The sequence below is a fragment of the Zootoca vivipara genome, chromosome 8 (assembly GCF_965207765.1).
Source record: "Zootoca vivipara chromosome 8, rZooViv2.hap1.1, whole genome shotgun sequence".
NCBI classification, from domain to species: domain Eukaryota; kingdom Metazoa; phylum Chordata; class Lepidosauria; order Squamata; family Lacertidae; genus Zootoca; species Zootoca vivipara.
This window is the reverse complement of record NC_142591.1, coordinates 60,931,801-60,951,485: the sequence shown is the minus strand read 5'-3', so window position 1 is coordinate 60,951,485 and position 19,685 is coordinate 60,931,801. Positions and strand designations below refer to the sequence as shown.

Genomic DNA, 19,685 nt, shown 5'->3' with positions numbered 1-19,685 from the left:
AGCTAGCTGGGAGAAACCTGTTTTTTTTGCAGTCGGCAATTAATAGATGCACTCGCTAGCAGAAAGACCCTGGACTAGAGGCTGGGATCCGCAGTCTACCCGGAGGAGCAACGTCAGCTATTCTGAGTGAGTACAGTGCTGGACACGGAGCCCGGGGGTGGACAAGATGGTGGAGCAGCTACAGGAGTCATTTGTCGTGCCGTTCCAGAGGTTGAATGGCGACAACTATGCAGAGTGGAGAGAAAGGGCCAGAATGTGGTTGCTAGGAAAGGATTTATGGACTTGTGTGTTAAATCCTCCAAGCCCTGAAGCTGATAATTCAGCAGCTGAAGCACAGAGGTTTGCAGCAGAAACCAGGAAAGACAATAAGGCTCTATGTGCCATTGCCATGACCTGTGATGCTACGCAACTGCCCTATGTGCAAAATGCTGAAAATGCCAAGCAAGCCTGGGACAGCTTGGAAAGGGTCCATCAGAGAAAAACAGCTGGAGCTAAGCTGCATGCTATGAGGCATCTCTTTGAGTTGAGACTGAGACCAGGGCAACCCATTAAGGAGCACATTGCCAATGTGATTGATGCATTCCATAAGCTGCAGCGGCATGAGCTTGTGTTCAAAGAGAAGGAAAAAGTTTATATTTTGCTGTCTAGTCTGGGAAACGCCTATGAGCATTTGTGTTTAACGTTTGAGGCCATGCCTGAAGCTGAACTCACGATTGCTTACGTTTCTGGGCGTTTGGCGGATGAGGAACAGAGACGCCAGAAAGAATCGGCTGAGAAGGGGGGCCGTGGGCGCAGAGAAGCCAGTGGGGGTGCAGTAAAAAGCACTGAGGAATCCACTGTGAGTGCGTGCGCAACAAGGCTTTGTTTTCGGTGCCAGGAGCCGGGGCACGTAGCGAGATTCTGCCCAGCTCCGGAAGCAGCCAAGGTCACTCAGCCAGGTGCCAGGCAACCCAGCGGACGTAGTCGTGGGACCAGCCAGCAGCGCCGAGGCAGAGGACATGGGAAAACTACAGATAAGCCTGTCAGCCATCTTTCTGCTGCCTTAGCAACGGTTAGAAACAGAGGACAGGACAGTTTCACTTTTATTATCGACTCAGGCAGCACCCATCATCTTGTACCGCCTTCAGGACAGATCCTGAACTGCAGGCCACTTGAAGAAGAAAAAAGCCTGCATCTTGCTGATGGTTCTTCTGGAACAATTAAAAGCAAGGGTGTTTTTTATATGCAATGCTTAGACACTAACCTTGATGTTTATGTTGTACCAGGCATGGAAAATGGTCTTTTAAGTGTGTCTTGCTTATTGCGTGAGGGTTTTGAAATAAGTTTTGCCAATGGTGTTTGCAAAATTGCCAGAGATGGGGCTGAGCTGGTAAGTGTTACTGTTGGGTCTGATGGTCTGTTTGTCCTAGATGGGAGGGGGCAAGCAGGTGGAAGTAACACTGGTGATGCTCAGGCTAAAAGTGCCAATACCCCAAAGGGCACAGAGGGTGCCATCCATAAGGATTGTATTCATGCTTGGCACCGTAAATTTTGTCACATGTCTTTTCCTTATGTGAAAAAAGCCCCTGATTTTGTCAAAGGTTGCAGGTTCAAGCCATGTCAAAAACACCTGCAATGCCGCGCATGTGCGAAAGCGAAGACGAAGAGATGCTCTTATCCTAGATCTGAGAGGAGGAGCACAAAGCCATTTCAGTTAGTGCACTTGGATATTTCTGGGCCTATGTCAACGTCAAGTTTAGGTGGTTCAAAATATGTTTTGTGTCTTTTGGATGATTTCAGTCATTTTTCCTGGGTCATAACACTGAAAGAGAAGGGGGAGGCTGCCAGAGTGATAAAAGAGTGGGTAGCCGAGGTAGAACTACAGTTCTCCGTCACTGTCCAGTGTTTTCAGAGTGACAGGGCGGGAGAGTTTTTGAGTGCAGAACTACAAGGGTTTTTCCGCAGCAAGGGAATTAGGCACAGGAAAACCGCCCCTTTTAGTCCACAGGAAAATGGTTTAGCTGAAAGAAAATTTAGGACGCTGTCTGAACTGGTAGAGGCAATGTTGTTTGATGCAGGACTACCCCAGAAGTTTTGGGGGGAATGTTATAAATTTGTGAATTATTGTTCAAACCGCGCTTTTAATTCAGTTGTGGAAAACACACCCTACTACATGTTGTATGGCAAAGTTCCGAAGGTGCACTATTTCAGAACTTTTGGGTGTGAGGCTTGGGTTCTAATTCCAAAGCAGAAGCGCAGAAAGGGAGGATCAAGATCCAGGAAAATGATCTTCTGTGGTTACGAACCAAACTCAAAGGCTTGGAGGTTTGTACCAGCAGAGGGGGACCAAACACGCGTTCACATTAGCAGGAGTGCTACGTTCTGTGAACAAGAGGGCTGGAGACGCATTCATGCTAACCCCGAAGTTCTTCTTGACTGGTCTTCAGGTTTTGACCAGGAAGAGGAAACTCAGGTAGCTGATGCTGGAGTTCCAGGTGCTGCAGGACCAGATCCAGGTCAGGCAGCTGGTCCAAGTGGTGTAGCTCCTAGGGAAGTGAAGCAAGTAGTCAGAAGCGCACCGACTTCACCCCAGGTCAAGCCTGGGAAGTACAGCAAACGTGGTAGGTCACCCACTTCACCCAGAGCAAGCCCAGAGGGGGCTGCAAAGCGTAGTAGGTCTCTTGACAGTGCTGCTAGTCCGAGAGAGCCACAGTCAGAGACAAGCAGTTCGGATTTAGAGGGGGAAGATGTGGGACCAAGGCGTTCAAAACGCACCACGAAAGGTAAACCACCTGAAAGGTTTTCAGCTGTCAGTGTATGGGCGAACCTAGCAGTGTGTGAGCCTGAAAGCTTTAAAGAGGTGCAACAGTTGTCAGTGGAGGAAGCTAGGAAGTGGAAAGTTGCAATGGAGAAAGAGTTGAACTCCATGCAATCTCTTGGTGTGTATAGCCTAACACAGTTGCCAGAAGGCAAGAAAGCAGTCAGTTGTAGGTGGGTCTACAGGCTGAAACCCACAGTGACTGGAGAGCCTCAGTACAAGGCTAGGTTAGTGGCTAGAGGTTTTACTCAGAAGAAAGGAATCCACTACACAGATGTATTTAGCCCGACTTCGAGATCGGAATCTTTCAGGATGCTTTTAGCGACTGCAGCGCAGAGAGGCCTAGTGGTCAACCATTTTGATGTGGACACCGCTTATTTGAACTCTGACCTCCAGGAGGAGTTGTACATGTTGCCTCCTCCAGGGTTTGAGAGTGACGTGCCAGGTCAGGTGTGGAAGCTGCACAAGTCGATCTACGGTCTGAAGCAATCCGCTAAAAATTGGAATTCATGTCTTGATTCTGTTTTGAAGAGCCTAGATTTCAGGAAGAGTCTAGCTGACAGTTGTCTGTATCTCAGAGGTGAAGGAGAACAGCAGGAACTGTTGCTTGTCTATGTTGATGACCTGATCTACTTAGCAAAGAGCCAGATGCAAGTGCAGAAGTTTGCAAAGGAGCTAGGCAAGAGGTTCAAACTCAAGAATCTAGGTGCAGTGAATGTTTATCTAGGTGTGCAGATAGACAGAACTGAGGATGGAAGTTTTTTGCTCAGTCAGAAAGGCAAGATTGAACATTTGCTTGAGAAGTTCAGAATGTCTGACTGTAAAGGGGTCAGAACACCCATGGAGACAAACTTTGTGAAAGAGTCACAAAGTTTTGCAGATGCTGATTGGGCCAATCAGGAGGACAGGAAGTCAGTGACTGGTTTGGTAGTCAAGTTTGGAAATGCCCTGATTGGTTGGCGGTCTCGCAGGCAAAGCCTAATAGCAATGTCTTCCACGGAAGCCGAATTCTGTGCGTTGTCTGCGACATGCACTGAGTTGGAGTACTACAGATGTTTGGTCCAGGAAATCTGGGGTGATTGTAGCCAGCCCATCACTGTTTGGGGCGACAATCAACCATCTTTGAGACTGGCGGAGTCTGGACAGTTCAAGACCAGAACCAAACACTTAGACATCCGCTTCCGAAACGTATGTCAGAGCATACAGGTAGGCTTGGTAAAGTTGAGGTATTGTCCAAGCCAAGAGAACCTAGCAGATGGGTTCACAAAACCCTTGAGTTTCCAACGGCATGGGGAATTCTGTGAAGGGTTGGTTTTGGGGTAAGTTTGGATACCCGCTATCCCCAGTGTTCAGGTGAGAGGGGGTGTGAGGAGTAACAAGTAACCGAAGGGGTTAACTGTGTACTGTGTAGCACCTGACCACTGAGGAAGATATCATGTTACAGAATGTGCTAGAAGTGTTTCTGTGTGTATCAGTTGGTTTCGTTTTTGCCTGGGAGACGGTCGCAAGATGTCTGCGCTCTCACCAGGTTGTTTGTTATTTTCTCTTTAAAATAAACTCCAGTAGTTATTAGAACACCTTGGACTCTGTGTGTTCTTAAGAGGCTTTTTATCCAACGGCTATACAAGTTTCCGCTGTGTGTGAGAAGAAGAAGAACTCTGCTGTGTGTTTTACTTCCAGCCCGGGTCTACGGAGCAGAGGCGCTAGAGAAAGCGTGCCGGGCGGTAATCAGTGGCTCCTAATTGAGTCATAAACAACTCAAAGGAGTCCTATACCCGTCACACAGGCATCCCCAAACTTCGGCCCTCCAGATGTTTTGGACTACAATTCCCATCATCCCTGACCACCGGTCCTCTTAGCTAGGGATCATGGGAGTTGTAGGCCAAAACATTTGGAGGGCCGCAGTTTGGGGATGCCTGCACCAGAACATCCTTTCCTTGAAATGAAAAGCCCTCCCACATGTTGACTCAGTCCTATACAGACTAATTACACAAATTATTTCCTGTTAGACACTAGGTAAGTGAAGATTTGTTAGGAAAGAATCTAGCTATTCAAATTATCAAAAGTTAAAAGCTTTCTAACATTTTACAGCTTTAATGAGAGTTTTAAAATACGAAATTTCCTTTGTCATATAACCATATTAAGATGAAGCAAATTCACTATACAGTGTTTTACTTTAGTTTCCAGGTTTGATAATGTAAACATTGTTTTACCTGTTGGAAGGAATCTTCAAACAATGTTTGTCTGGATACATTGATCTTCACGTGGCTTGGAAGAGCATTTGACTACAAACAGACAGAAAATCATGAAATACAAAATGCAAATTTAAAAAATACAAAATGCAAATTAAAGTTTACATTACCATTTGATCAGCATTACCTGACACAAGTAGCGGAAATGAGCTAGCTTCCACCTAAAGCTGCGTTCGTAAGCAATTTGTGGACCTTTATTTCTGTAAGGAAATATAGCTAAATTTACTAAGCAGAAAATCAAGATTTTACAACACTTTCAAATCCTCAGCACTTTTGTAGATTTTCTTTAGATATAGTGAAAAGGTTGCAGCATGCATGCTTCATGCTTCAAGGTCAGTTTTAAAATATGCTTAAAAATTCACATCTCATAAGGTGTAACGCATGTACACCTTAAACAAACCATGTACATATTGAATCAATTAGCCACCACCAAAATCTATAAGAGATCCACTGCCTACTACCTAAGCAGTAAAACTATTACTCCTATGTACTATGAATGCAAATATTTTAAAATCTCCATTAACATCTCACTTACACAGAGGATTTACCAGTACGAGGATCACTGAAGGTAGTTGTTCGTGTATTATGATCAACAAAGTATCTTACACCTTCTCTCGTGTATCTGATTTCCCAGCCCTCAGGGAGGGGGTCTTCATTTTGTAAGCTGAAAATATAAACGTAATATATATTTTTAAAACCCCAATCACTTTACACCTACTTTAGCCTCATTTTATGAATAGAAAACACACATAAACATACCCTTGAGTCCGTGGATCTTCCCACTGTGTTGTCTTTGTGTTGTGATTTACAAAATACACTCTATCATTTGAATCAACTCTCCTTTCTGCAATAGAAATGCACCATTTAAAGCAAAGTTAACTATAAATAGGTGTCTATTTCACAAAGGTATCTACATTTCTTACCCCAGCCTGGTGGTAAAGGACCAAGTGGATCATTTTCTGCAGTCAGCATTGAAGCCTAGTGAAGACATAAGACAAAATAAATATACAATTTAAAAAATAAATAAATATAAAAAGCACTAGTTCTATATTTAACAAGCTTCTCTTCACAACTAAATTTAAATGATTTATTTTATTTTTCTGACATCCTTTCTTTCCTACCATTTCCAGCTTCAGATTTCCAGGTGGTTTTCTTTCTTTTTTCCTCCACAACAGACAGGCTGAACATGTGCTGTATGACAGGTAGCACTATTCACTTTGGAAGCTTTCTTCTCCCCCCCCCCCCAATAATTTTTATTAAGTTTTTCCATATCCATATTTGTTACTCATACACTTAACATTTGTCTTGACTTTGTATATACATAAATTTCCATCCAAATAAAGAAAAAAGGAAAAAAGGAAAACCCATAAGACAAAAAAATTGACTTCCACTCTACCTTCTTCTGCTTATTTTTAAAGTCATACTTTACACTACGCAATTTAACATTCTTTATATATTAGATCATAGGTCCAGTATTATTCAAGCATTTTCACATTCGCCAATATACCCTTTTCATACTTTTGTCATTCCATCTTATATAAGCTTTGCAAGCTTTCTTCACAGAGGTGATATAGAAAGAAGGGGTCATCTCCTTGCCTATTGTAATTCATCTCTCTTTTTTTTTATTCCAGCTGCCCTGTTGATAACTTTGCTTCTAACTAGGTAGAACACTCCCCATATTTGAGGTCAACACAAGTAGACTAAGACTGCATTTCAACAAGAAGGTGATCAGCTGGCTTTTCCACTTTTTGTAAAGTGTTGTGGGTACCCACCATAGAACAATATTTATACTCAAGTTTGTATGATCAATCACCCTCTACTCTTCTAAACCCACATGGTTAACTGCACACGGGGAAGGAATGCATCTCAGACAGGTATACACCTAGTTTAAAGAATTTGGAATCTCAATACCATCTCAGTAACAGAGTTGTCTCAAAAAATTCAGATTTAAATAAAAACAGTTCAGAATTGTCCATAAAGCACAGTGATCTCCACAGAGATTCTTCACTGTGAATTTCAGTGAAAAGTTGGCACATTGGCTACAGTTCTGTTATTGGTTATTAATCTTCTTCGGATAGATTCATAACATAATCAACTTGCAAAAGGAATGGGACAAGACTAAGTTTAATTGCACTTTGTTCACGTTCAAATAAATGAAGCTGACTTTTCACATTAATGTCAGTACAATCTATGTGAAACTAACTTATGACTAGAACCAGCTTGCTACTTCTGAAGACACAAATGAAAAAACAACACAAGTTTCAAAGCTCTAGCCCCGAACAAACTTTGGTCCATGGCCACTCAGTGAAAGACAACGGCTGCATGGTTTATGATAAGAGTCATGAATGTGCACTGCTTCTTCATCTTCCCCTTCCCCTTGAACACCAGCTTCGGTGCAAAGTTCCCCAGCATTAAGCCAGAGTTTTTCATTACACCTAAACCAGAGGAATCTGGAATAACAATTATTAACAAATGGAGATAATAAGTCGGAACTCGGTGGTTTATGAAGCTATGGACAAATGTCCAAACAAGCCAATCAAGAAACCATAGCTTTGTAATACATCTGAACCCAACCATGATATATAACATGGTCTCAGTATGTAGCATGCATCAAAAAATCTAAGGGAAGGCAAAGAGAAAAACAAGAACTCAGAACGTTTCATAACTTTGTAAATTTACCGAATAGAGGTATCGTTGGTTAAACTGTTGCATAGCTCCCTGTAGTTGATTTCGCTGGGACTGCCATTGTTCAAAGTTTCTGACAGATTCCATCGTAGGTCGTTGCCATGTGGTTGTTCTTGTATTATGGTCCACATAATAAACTCTGCCACGATCATCCACCCTTCTTTCCCACCTAAGAAACATTGGAAGCTATTTTCTTTCCAGTCAAAATGCAAAAATAATTTACTACATTTTCTTCGTAATTTTGCCTTATAAATCTAAGCCTTTCAAATGTTCTTCTTTCTAAATTACATTATTATAAAATAAAGTGTGGGATCAGAAAACAAACACAGACCTAAATACCTGCCTTAGAGTTTCTGCCAGTGTTAAACAGCTCAGTCATTTTTTGAAAAGTTTAAGTGACAGAATAGTGAATGCCAAATCTTAGTTGTACTGACTCCTGCAGTAGCAACACAGCTGAATTTTGCTTCTTTTGGTATCAGTGCAAGTTCTGAAACATGCACGCAGGAAAAATATGCAATTTTCTTCTCTCAAGAAAGGAAGGCATTAGAATGCAAAATAAGCACGAACAAAATTGGTTAACAAGCAAAGAAAAAAAACCGCAAAATAAAGGTCTATGACAGAATTCTAAAGTGAGAAATCTGCTGCAAAGTCAGTTCTCAATCTTGTAATCAAAGCATTTGAAAACTAAGTCAAGACATTCCATTGTAAGCTTAAAAACATGTAATTGAAATGCATATTCTTCACATTCATCCCCACCTCCTTAGCAAATTGTAGATTGTATGCTCCTTGGGGCATGGATTTATCTTCCTCTATTTTGTAAAGCATGAAACCCGCTGTTAGAGCTATACTATCAATAGTTACATGGGTTCTAAATGAGAGCCATTTGAAGCTTTGGATACACGGGCTACTCATCCCTCCACTTAGGAGAAAGCTGCTGGTGAGACTCACTGAAAGTCATCCCCCCAAAACAAAAAACTAACTAATTTGAATACAGAGATCTGGCAGTATGGCCTAATTCAGAGCAATCTGAATTTTTCTATAAAAAATGAACAGAACAAATAGATAAAAAGCAATTTCAGCATTTTTCTCCAGCTTCCCGATATCACTACCAGCAGATGACAAAACTCAGTTACTTGCATACCAAAGCTTTTAGAGGACAGTAGTGTTACAGTAAAGGTAAAGGGACCCCTGACCGTTAGGTCCAGTCGTGCATGACTCTGGGGTTGCGGCGCTCATCTTGCTTTACTGGCCAAGGGAGACTGTGTACAGCTTCCGGGTCATGTGGCCAGCATGACTAAGCTGCTTCTGGCGAACCAGAACAGGGCATGGAAATGCTGTTTACCTTCCCGCCGGAGCGGTACCTATTTATCTACTTGCACTTTGACGTGCTTTCGAACTGCTAGGTTGGCAGGAGCAGGGGCCAAACAATAGGAGCTCATCCCGTCACGAGGATTCAAACCGCCGACCTTCAGATCGGCAAGCCCTAGGCTCTGTGGTTTAACCCACAGCGTCACCCACATCCCAGTATTACATGCAAAGAAAACTACAGAAAAATTCATTTACTATAGTTTGGATCCTAAAGTATTAAATTAATAATGTTCAAACAACTCCCGTCACCTCTCCCTTCTGTAGACCTCCATCTAATTTTGGGTGACTTCCCCACCCCTGTATCCTGTATCACATCCAATTGTTTAGGAGGGTCCCTCACCCTTCAGAGTGCATGGATGACCGAGGGAGAAAGAACAAGAAAGGGGAACTTGCCTTCTGTGAATGTCTTTAAGTTAGTGTACCTTAGGAGCTACGTTTATGGGTCTTAAAAAAATAAAGATACATGGGTGACCAATTTTTTTGCATCTCTAATTCTAAGGAAAACTATTATATACAAGCATTAATTTTATTAAGGAATTCCATAACTAACACAATCCTCTAAAATATATATTTCAATTTGTGTATTTAGTAAGTAAAACTATTGTAAAAGTCTGCAATGACACACAGCAAGTCAACATACAACTTATCTATTACCCTGGTGGCAAAGGCTGCGGTCTTTCCCAGGTTGTTGTTCTTGTGTTGTGATCAACGTAATAGGTTCTACCATGAGGATCCTTTCTCTGTTCCCATCTATAAAAATACAAAAGAGGTAAAACACCATCAACAGAAAATAGTGTTGTCACTTTCTGAAAGATTCACTTAATGAATCTTTCCTTTCAGGAATGCTCCAATGCAGTTAAGGGGGCTCACTTTCTTCATTTTCAGGAAGCAGCTTCCATTCAAATCATTTCCTCCAAATAGAGCATTTCCCCTCTGCATCGAGCCCTTTTGAAGTCAATTTGGAGGATTGGATCCAAACTACTTTGTTCAAGTGGCTTTCAAATGGGCTTGCTGTAACCATGAATCAGTTTCAGTAGGCCTCTTTGAAAGTGTGTTTTCCACTGCCAAACAGTCCACCTTCAAAGGAGGTTGCTGTAATCACTAGTCAGCTGACTGGAGGTTAGTGGCCTCTTTTGAGCTTTGACAGCTGTCAATCACCTAGTGTCATTATGACGTTAGGTGGCTAGCAGGTGGGTGGTTGTGCACAATTATCAAAGTCAGCCCACAAGTGGCAGGGGATTTAAGGATGCAGCCCAATGGCGAAAATCAGTTCCCAATCACTGCTCTACTCATCTGCAAGCACTGACCGTCTTCTGGTCATGCTTTTTATATACAATAGGTTAGATCCAGACAAAATTGGCTGAACTTAGGTCACGTTAGACATGACTTAAATCACATTGATTTTAATGGGAATTAAACTAACTAAATCTAATTCAATAAGAAACAGGAAAATAAGGACCACTATGTATCAGACTCAGATGCCAACTCTGTCCATATGTCTGCTCTGCAACATTACTTCAAGACTGAATAATGTTATCTAGAACATTCATTGCAACCTGATATGTGTCATCATTTGTCAGCAATGCTCTTCTGCATTCTACAAAGGAAAAGCATGCTAGACCCTATGCAAAACAATAAATGGGCATGAATCTTAAAAACTAGTTAAAACTAGTGAGACAACTCTTTAACCATCCTGGTAATTAACCTTAAAGTGGCAATATTTGAACAAAGGAACTTAAACATAAAACCACTGACTTACAATACATCAAGAGGATCAATGCAGTCATTTGTGGATTGAACTTGGATGATGGATTTTAATAACACTATATGTTTCAAGTGGCTTATGAATACCAGGATGTCTGTATTATCAACAATTGTTTTGTGAATTACTGCTCTTGGTTACATAACTAATACACTATCTGTACTTTCTAAATTTCATTTTCCTCTGACTTCAGTGTTCATGATCTATATGATGAAACGGACAGCAATCCATTAAGGTTTATGCCATAATAAATTGGTTAGTCTTTAATGGTTCACCAGACTCTTTAGTTACCTGAACCTGTCCAATAGACTACTAAGGAAATTAGTAACATTTCTATATCTAAGCATAACTTTTCTGCTCTAAGCATTATTATATTATTAATGAAATCAAAACCCACATACCCTGGGGGCAAAGGTTCTATGCTGTTGCTACCAGGCTGTTGCCTTACAGGTTCCCCAGACACAGTTGAAGAGTCTCTTGGTTTTGCTGCTTCTGTAGTTACATTACTTCTTGTACTAGAAGATACAATATCTGTGGGAGCAACAGCATCAAGCCCAACAGATACACTGGGAGCAGTTGTAGATGTGTTGCTTTCAGAGTTGCTAGTAACTTCTGTTGCTAAAGAAGGTTCTACAGTAGCTGGAGTACAGTCTACAGATGTAGAAGAGGCCTCGCCAGAATCCATAAGAGTTTCAGAGGCAGAATGATTATCAGTCTCCATCATAGTTGACTCACAAATAACTGGGATGCAGAAAAAGAGAACATATTGTACATAAAGTTATATCCTGAATTTTAAAAGATAATTAAAGGAAAATTGATGTCATAATAAAACAATAAAAATATTTAAAAAATAAAAAGGCAACATTTAGATGCCCGGTGCAAAAAAGATGAGACCCATAAATGTATTAGTCAGATTCTTCTTTCCTCCTCAGGCTCCACAAACAGTGTTTTTACTTCACTCAAAACCAAGTAGTAGAAGTTTATTATTTAGTTCATTCATTTATGAATTGCTTCCTATTAACTACAGTTGTACCTTGGTTTTCTAATGCCTTGAACATTTTGGCTCCTGAACACCGCAACCCCAGAAGTGAGTGTTCTGATTTGCAAAAAAAAAAATTGGGAAGCCGAACATGTGACGTGATTTCTGCAGCTTCCAATTGAGTGGAAGAAGCTTCTGCAGCCAATCAGAAGCCACGCCTTGGTTTTCGAAAGTCGAACGGACTTCCAAATGGATTCTGTTTGAGAACCAAGGTACAACTGTATCTCAAAGCATTTCCACAATACAATAAAAACATATATAAAATAATTACATATGCTAAAACTATTTCCCATCCAATACAGACCCCCAACTGGGATAAACGTTTCTACTTAAATGGCTTGTTAAAAGAGAAAAGACTTTAACAGGGGACAAAAAACCCACTATAGACAGCACTTGTCTGATATACAATGGGAAGTTCCAAATGGACTTCCTGACAAGATAGTATCTGCAGGATGCCTTCTCCTGCAAAGCATAGTGGTTAGTGTGGTATAAGGGATGAGATGGGAGTATTCGACCACTGTATATGGCTTTATGCATCAGTTTCAACATGCACTTAGTGTGGGAGCAAATTGGCAGCCACTGCTATTCTTTACATACAAACTTAAGAAGAGTCTGCTGCATCCTGGTCTCAAGTAGCCAACCAGATAGCCAACCCATGGGAAGCGTGCAAGCAGAACCTGAGCACAACCACATGCTTCCCACCTGCAGTTCCCAGCAACTGAGTCAGAGGCATAGTGCCTTCAATGGTAGAGGCAGAACATAACCACCATGAATTTGTTTAATCCTCTTTTAAAGCTATCCAAACTGCTGACCTTCACTACCTCTCATGAGAGCAAATTCTACAGTTTAACTATGTGCTGTGCGAATAAGTACTTTCCTTTGTCCTGATTCTTCCAACATTCTGCTCCATTTATAGTTCCAAGTTCTAGTATTATGAGAAAGGGAGGGGCAAGGGAATTGCACCTAGCATACACAAGATTGCAGTACCAGTAGTAGGTAAAGGTAAAGGGCCCCTGGATGGTTAAGTCCAGTCAAATTTAACTATGGGATGTGGCACTCATCTCCATTTTCAGGCGGAGGGAGCCGGTGTTTGTCTGTGGACAGCTTTCCAGGTCATGTGGCCAGCATGACTAAACCGCTCTGGCGCATGGAAATGCTGTTTACCTTCCCGCAGCAGCGGTACCTATCTACCGTATCTACTCACACTGCTACACTTTTGAACTGCTAGGTTGGCAGGAGCTGGGACAAAGCAATGGGAGCTCACCCCATCATGAGGATTTTAACTGCTGACCTTATGATCTGCAAGCTCAAGAGGCTCAGTGGTTTAAACCACAGCGCCACCTGTGTCCCATAGTACTGAAGTAATAATAATAATAATAATAATAATAATAATAATAATAATAATTGCCAATAGGCACTTCTTTAAATGAAATCACTGGTAATTACTGATTTTTAATCCAGTTAATAATAATAATAATAATAATAATAATAATAATAATAATTTATTTATACCCTGCCCATCTGGTCGGGTTCCCCCAGCCACTCTGGGCGGCTTCCAACAAAATATTAAAATACAGAAATCCATCAAACATTAAAAGCTTCCCTAAACAGGGCTGCCTTAAGATGCCTTCTAAAAGGTAAAGGTAACGCGGCCCCTGACCATCAGGTCCAGTCGTGTCCGACTCTGGGGTTGCGGCGCTCATCTCGCTCTATAGGCCGAGGGAGCCGGCGTTTGTCCGCGGACAGCTTCCGGGTCATGTGGCCAGCATGACAAAGCTGCTTCTAAAGGTCTGGTAATTGTTATTCTCTTTGACCTCTGGTAGGCGTGCATTCCACAGGGTGGGTGCCACTACCGAGAAGGCCCTCTGCCTGGTTCCCTGTAACTTGGCTTCTCGTAGCGAGGGAACCGCCAGAAGGCCCTCGGCGCTGGACCTCAGTGTACAATTAATCATGGCCATACATTTTTAAAATTGAGATGGAAAGACCTTTTATTTTATTTTCAGCTTGTACTAGGGCTCTCATATTTCAAAAAGTAAAATTCCTGAAATCCACCCCCTCAACGTTGTTGAGCTTTTTTTTTAGAAACCACTTGTTAGGTGAAGGTTTAAACAAGTAATTTAGCATTGGCATTAATGTCCTTTTCACTGCTATCGGTTTGCCAAGAAGTTGTTTAATTATCCAATGCAAAAGATGACTATTTCTAATAATGAATCTTGTTTTCTTGGAGATAACAACCTACTTTCTCTTTAGCCACCCAAGCAACAGCTCAGGGGCCTGCCAGGAAACGACGGGTGGCAATCCAGTTTCGGCCAGCCCCCTTCTGTGGGCTTTTTCTGGGTTCAACCCTTCAAAAGACTTCAAAGCAATATGAAGTCTACACTGTTGAATGCTTTCTCTGAATTTAGAAAGGTAAAACTGTTTCTTTCTATTCATTAAAAAAAAGATAACATATGTATGGTGTTTCAAATATTATTGTTTTGATCTGAATGTTTGTATTAAGCAAGCAATTTAAGTTTGCCTTTCTTGGTTAAGTCACAATTTAAATAAACAGGGTAGTATCCAGGAGTGTCTGTTCACTGACAGAAGGGAATCTTTCAAATGTAAATCTTTTTCCTCCCTGTACATACTGTGCATCCTCTACATCTGTTTCATAAGCTTGAGGGACCCTCCAAAGCAGTTTAGGGGTTTTTTTGGGTGGGTGATACAGGGGGGCAGTCAAAATTGCCTCCCTGCACATTCCACTGACCAATTTCCCTCTGTCAACTGATAGGCAACACTGGAGATCACAGCCTTGTTTTATAATTTACTCTCTCTTAGAAACGGATTGCTTATGATTAATAATTTAAAGTAGGTAAAGAAATAAATCAAACATCATACTTTCACTTTCAGCACACATTCCACAACAGCTCTTCCTCCCCAAAAGCTGCTTCAAATGGCCAAGAGATTCTTCAGAACAGTATCTGAAGCAGCACGAAGGGGGGAACTGGAACACCACATACATGTAAGTCAGAGGTAGCAGTACAGATCCTTAGCTCCCCTAACCACCATAGTCCACTGATGTTATGATGTTAGGTGACCCAAATTCAAAGGAAAGACTCAGGAGTGCACTCTAAAGTGTGCTGATTGTTTAATTATTATTTTCTGCTGAAAACTGAAAATGAAGTTCCCTGCTGAAAGACGCTCGTAGTCAGTGCAAATCCACTGATCTGCAGAGAGTACAAACCCCACTTTCAGCACAGATTTACTCTGGCTGGGAGCTCATGAGTGGAACCAATCACAAGTGCAAGCATTTGATGCAGAATTTGAAAGGTACCGAATGCAAGTCCTGGCATGCCAAAGAACAGTTGGGAGCACACTATAAGACTAATTATTATTTTAGTGAAGTTTTTACCCGCACTACATCTGACTTCATACATGACAACGCTGCCATAGTCCAGACTAGCTAGCACACTACTTCCTATAATTAATACGGAGTTCCCTGAAAAAAGATAACAATAAAGTAGTCGAATAGGCTGTATTCTTACCAACGTCATCAGACTGGCTTGTAAGTGGTTTTGGTGCTGGTGTATTTTTGGGTCTGCTTGCAATATGAGGAGAAGATGGTGTGCTGTCTCCACTGTCTCCATTAACTGCATGGGTAGGGAATGAGTTCTGTACTACAGAGCTTGATGGTGTTTGATTGTCTATTCTGTTGGAAACAGCAGAGAAATATTGTCAAAATAAGTATTTTTATATTTGTTACACATATTTGTTCCAAACCTACAAAAAATATTAATGGACCTGAATAAAACTTGCATCAATTTAGTTAGGATGAGAACAGTATTCATTTTATAATTCTAGACAACATCACACATGCCTCTCAGGTGGTCTTCATTTGACCACCTCCCTTCAAGTTCCCCCACAAAACTCACCTTTTCCAGGCAGGAAGCATTTGAAAACTATCCCAGTCCCAATTTCTTTTTGTAATTAAGCCAAAGCAAAAGAAATGGACATAGTCACATATTATTCCATGAGTACCCTGTCTTCAACCCTTAAAAGGGCTGTTTCACAATCTCTATTTCAGATCGCAAGCTCTTTACATAAGAGCCTCTCATATCTATTCTTTGCAAAACACCATGTTCATAGATACACTTTATAAATAAAAGTATTGTGCAATATGATACCAATCAATTCTGTTGCATTGATTGCAAGTGATATTTGGAAAGTCATTAAATGGATTCCATCTCTTTTTCATCCACTCACAGTGACATTATAATTTAGTTTTCCTAATGTAGATCACTGACTGATAAAACTATCAAATGCTATTTGAAAATAAAGTTTCTAACCAACTGGGCATTCAAAGTGGCTTTGTCTGTAATTAACTTCAATTTAACAGCTAACATTATCAATAACAATGTTGGATAGTAGCTGATTAGACTGAATTGAGAAAGTTCCAATATTTGTCATTTTAGTGGCAAATTCAGGCTTGTATTTAACTACTCACCTGGTTGCCATCGGAGACTGGGGATTCCATACAAATGATTGCATGGAATTCCATCTTGGTGAGTGAATAGTTTGGCAGAGGAAAGACAAACCTCTTACTTCCTTGTCAGCACAGAAACCAATCTGTCTATTACCAGCCCACGGCATTTCTGAGCTGGATGCACAGGGGGTGATGTTCCTTCCCACAGCTCCAGCACAGAAAAAGAACATAGTATTTCTAGCCAGCAAAAGTGTTTATGTTCAAGTAGCTCACACCACAGCAGAATCACTGATCTGCAGCCAGAACAGGTGGCTGCAAGAATCTGATACTTGATTACTTTCCTGCTGGGTGTGCATAAACATACATCCCACAGTAAATCATGCAGAGAAAGCAGGAGTGGGTTGGCTAGCAGAGAAAGAAATGTTTGCCTTCTGTGATATTACTTTTTATTTTTCATATATACACACCACAATGCCAAGATGAGTGGTTTGAGACAATTAATGAAATGTAACAAAACTGACTGTAGTTTTTTTTCAATATTTACAGTTTAGAAACACTGCTTAGACTTTAGTTACAAAACTTGGACATCTCGGAGCGGATGTGGACATCTCGGAGCTGATGGAAGTTGAGATATTATGGCTAAGATGGAACTCCACAAAACTAAGTTAGTTATATGAATCCTGAAATATGGATTTCACAACCTATTCTTATCAAAGTAATTGACAGAAAGATTGGGATAAGAAATCCTCTTAAATTGGTGAAAAGGGATATGGCAAATGTTCCCCAGGCAATTAGCAAGAATCTTAATAAAAACTTTTATAAGTTTATCTTTCTATGGTACCTGAGGCCACTTTGTCTAAATGTATTTATAGCACAATGAATTAATTCATGTTGGAGATGCAAGGCAACCAGTGCTGGGATGCAGCATACCTTTTGGGCATGCCCCAAATTAAAAAATTATGGACAGAAATAAGGGAAGTTGAAATAATAATGAGATATGCGTTACAGATGGACACTTTAATCATTGTGTTCTGATTTAATACTAGCCAAGGGCAAATACACTTTATAGGAAGACACAGGTGCACAAATATATGATAGGGGACATCTGGCTTACTAGCAGTACATGTGAAAAGGATCTAGGGATCTTAGTAGAGTCAACAGTGTGATGCTGCAGCAAAAAAAGTTTATGCTATTCTAGGCTGCATCAACAGAAGTCTAGTGTCCTGATCAAGGGAAGTAATAGTACCACTCTATTCTACCATGGTTAGACCACACCTGAAATACTGTGTTCATCTCTGGGCACCACAATTTAAGAAGGATATTGACAAGCTGGAAAGTGTGCAAAGGAGGGCAATGATCAGGGGTCAGAAACCAAGCCTTGTAGGAAATAGTTGAGCAAGTTGGGTATGTTTAGCCTAGATAAGAGGAGACTGAAAGAAGATGTGATAGCCATCTTTAAATATCTAAAGGGCTGTCACGTGGAGGATGAAACAAGCTTGTTTTCTCTTGCTCCTGAGGCTAAAACCCAAACCAATGGATTCAAGTTACAAGAAAAGAGATTCCGACATCAGGAAAAACCTTCTGACAGTAAGAGCTGTTCAACAACGAACCAACTCCAAATGTGCCCATGGGTCCAAAAAGGTTGGAGATCCCTTCTCTACAGAGCATATTATCGGATGCATTCAAAATAAGCAAATGAATGAATAAATAAAATCTCTTTCTCGTAGTAGAATGAGTCAAAGTAAATGCCCATCCCCAAAGAAAATGCATATTCTAAAGCAGATTTATTTCTCAATAATGCACTTCCTCTCTTACACTTACTGCAAAACATCCCAGCTGAACTCTGAAATGCAACCTGATATTCTGCAATACAAATTCAGTTTTATGACATTTTAGTAAGGTGATTATACTGTTACCATAAATAGTTTTCTTTAAAGAAAACTCTGACCTGGAAGTGGTTCTTGCGGATGTTTCTCTGTTTTCATGTAAAGCATCACCATTTTGCTGGACTTCTACTAAACAATAAGAAACAAAATTAGATATTTTCTTTCTTATACCATGGGATATTAAGGTTAATCTTCTTTTCCCCAGTTTAACTTACTGGTTACTAGTGAACTGTGGTTTGTGAGAGATTCTGGTTCAAGCACCAAACCATCAAGCACAATTATTAGTTCTCCTGTTTGCACCAAGCCACTCTTGTTCTCCAGTGAGAGTTTCAACTGTTCTTTGACTCTTTCTACTATAAGAAAAAAAATATATTTCAATGAACCAGTCAATAGAAAAATAATTGCTATATATATATATTTTAAGTAGGCTTGCATTAATACTTAACTTTTCATTTTAATTCTTTGGAATGATTGATTCAAATATTAAGATTACACTGCTACAGCATGGTTTTCCACATTATATAAATGCTTAACAAAGAATGCTACTGTAGAGCATAAGGAAGAATCTATGGCAGGGTACTGTCATATCTAAGCCTTGCCAGCCACAGCAGGAGTTGGACAGTGGCAGGAGCAATTTATCTAAATAATTCTAAAGTTATTTGGGGTGGTGGGGGGGGTTACCTTTTTCAATTTCTCTCTCATTAGTTGCTATAGGAGATAAACTCATTTCATCAACTCCAAGGCTAACATAGTTTTCTTCCTGTTGTAGGGGTGTGCTAGAGCTATAGGGGGCATCCTTGGACCCTATAGATCAAATACCCCCCTCAATCCAGCCCAGCATGCCCTTATTTCTCCCTTGCTCATGGTGCGCCAGCCAAGGAGAAATGGCAGGAGTCACTCCTGAGGTTTCCATAGGCATGAAGAGCGCACAAAGTCAGACTTTCCATTCTACATCACCTGGGACGTATTTCCAGGGACTATACAACTGTGCCTTGAACAGTTCATCCTAAACTATGCCACACAGATTCCTTAACAGTTGTGGATCTATTTGTGCCTACACATCATCAATATGTAGATATAAGCACCCACCCACCGAAAGGGGTGTGTGTGTGTGTGTGTGTGTGTGTGTGTGTGTGTACACTTACAACAAACAAACATATACACCTGCCTAATCAGTTATAGGCTGGATTCAAAAGTTCTACAAACAGAAGGCAAAGTCTCTCCTTGGAGTTGCAGAACCTTTTTGTAAAATATTGGATGCTTCATGTGGGGTTGTACTCAGTGCTTTTTTTCCTTAAAAAATATTTTGGGCCACTCTCATTTTCCTACTCATATTGAAATACTGCCCCTTAATGAGGCCAAACATTTACAAAGTGTTTATGGGTATGGGTCCCCCTGCATCCCCCCAGAAAAAGCACTGGTTGTACTATAAAT

At 40.8% G+C, this 19,685-nt stretch overlaps 1 protein-coding gene across 2 annotated transcripts in view; it reads right to left on the bottom strand.

The window, feature by feature from the left end:
• The window catches only part of WWP1 (WW domain containing E3 ubiquitin protein ligase 1), a 52,773-nt gene that overhangs the window by 13,912 nt on the left and 19,176 nt on the right, over positions 1-19,685 (bottom strand). The window contains exons 5-15 of one of the 2 annotated variants that reach the window (XM_035124821.3): positions 18,467-18,604; positions 18,314-18,380; positions 15,428-15,591; positions 11,266-11,605; positions 9,757-9,852; positions 7,729-7,903; positions 5,973-6,027; positions 5,809-5,893; positions 5,585-5,713; positions 5,177-5,249; positions 5,011-5,082 (exon numbers count right to left, since the gene is read on the bottom strand). In XM_035124821.3, coding sequence (XP_034980712.1) covers positions 5,011-5,082; positions 5,177-5,249; positions 5,585-5,713; positions 5,809-5,893; positions 5,973-6,027; positions 7,729-7,903; positions 9,757-9,852; positions 11,266-11,605; positions 15,428-15,591; positions 18,314-18,380; positions 18,467-18,604 — 1,394 coding nt within the window. The remainder of the gene's footprint in view (positions 1-5,010; positions 5,083-5,176; positions 5,250-5,584; positions 5,714-5,808; positions 5,894-5,972; positions 6,028-7,728; positions 7,904-9,756; positions 9,853-11,265; positions 11,606-15,427; positions 15,592-18,313; positions 18,381-18,466; positions 18,605-19,685) is intronic. The other variant, XM_035124822.3, reaches the window with a different exon arrangement.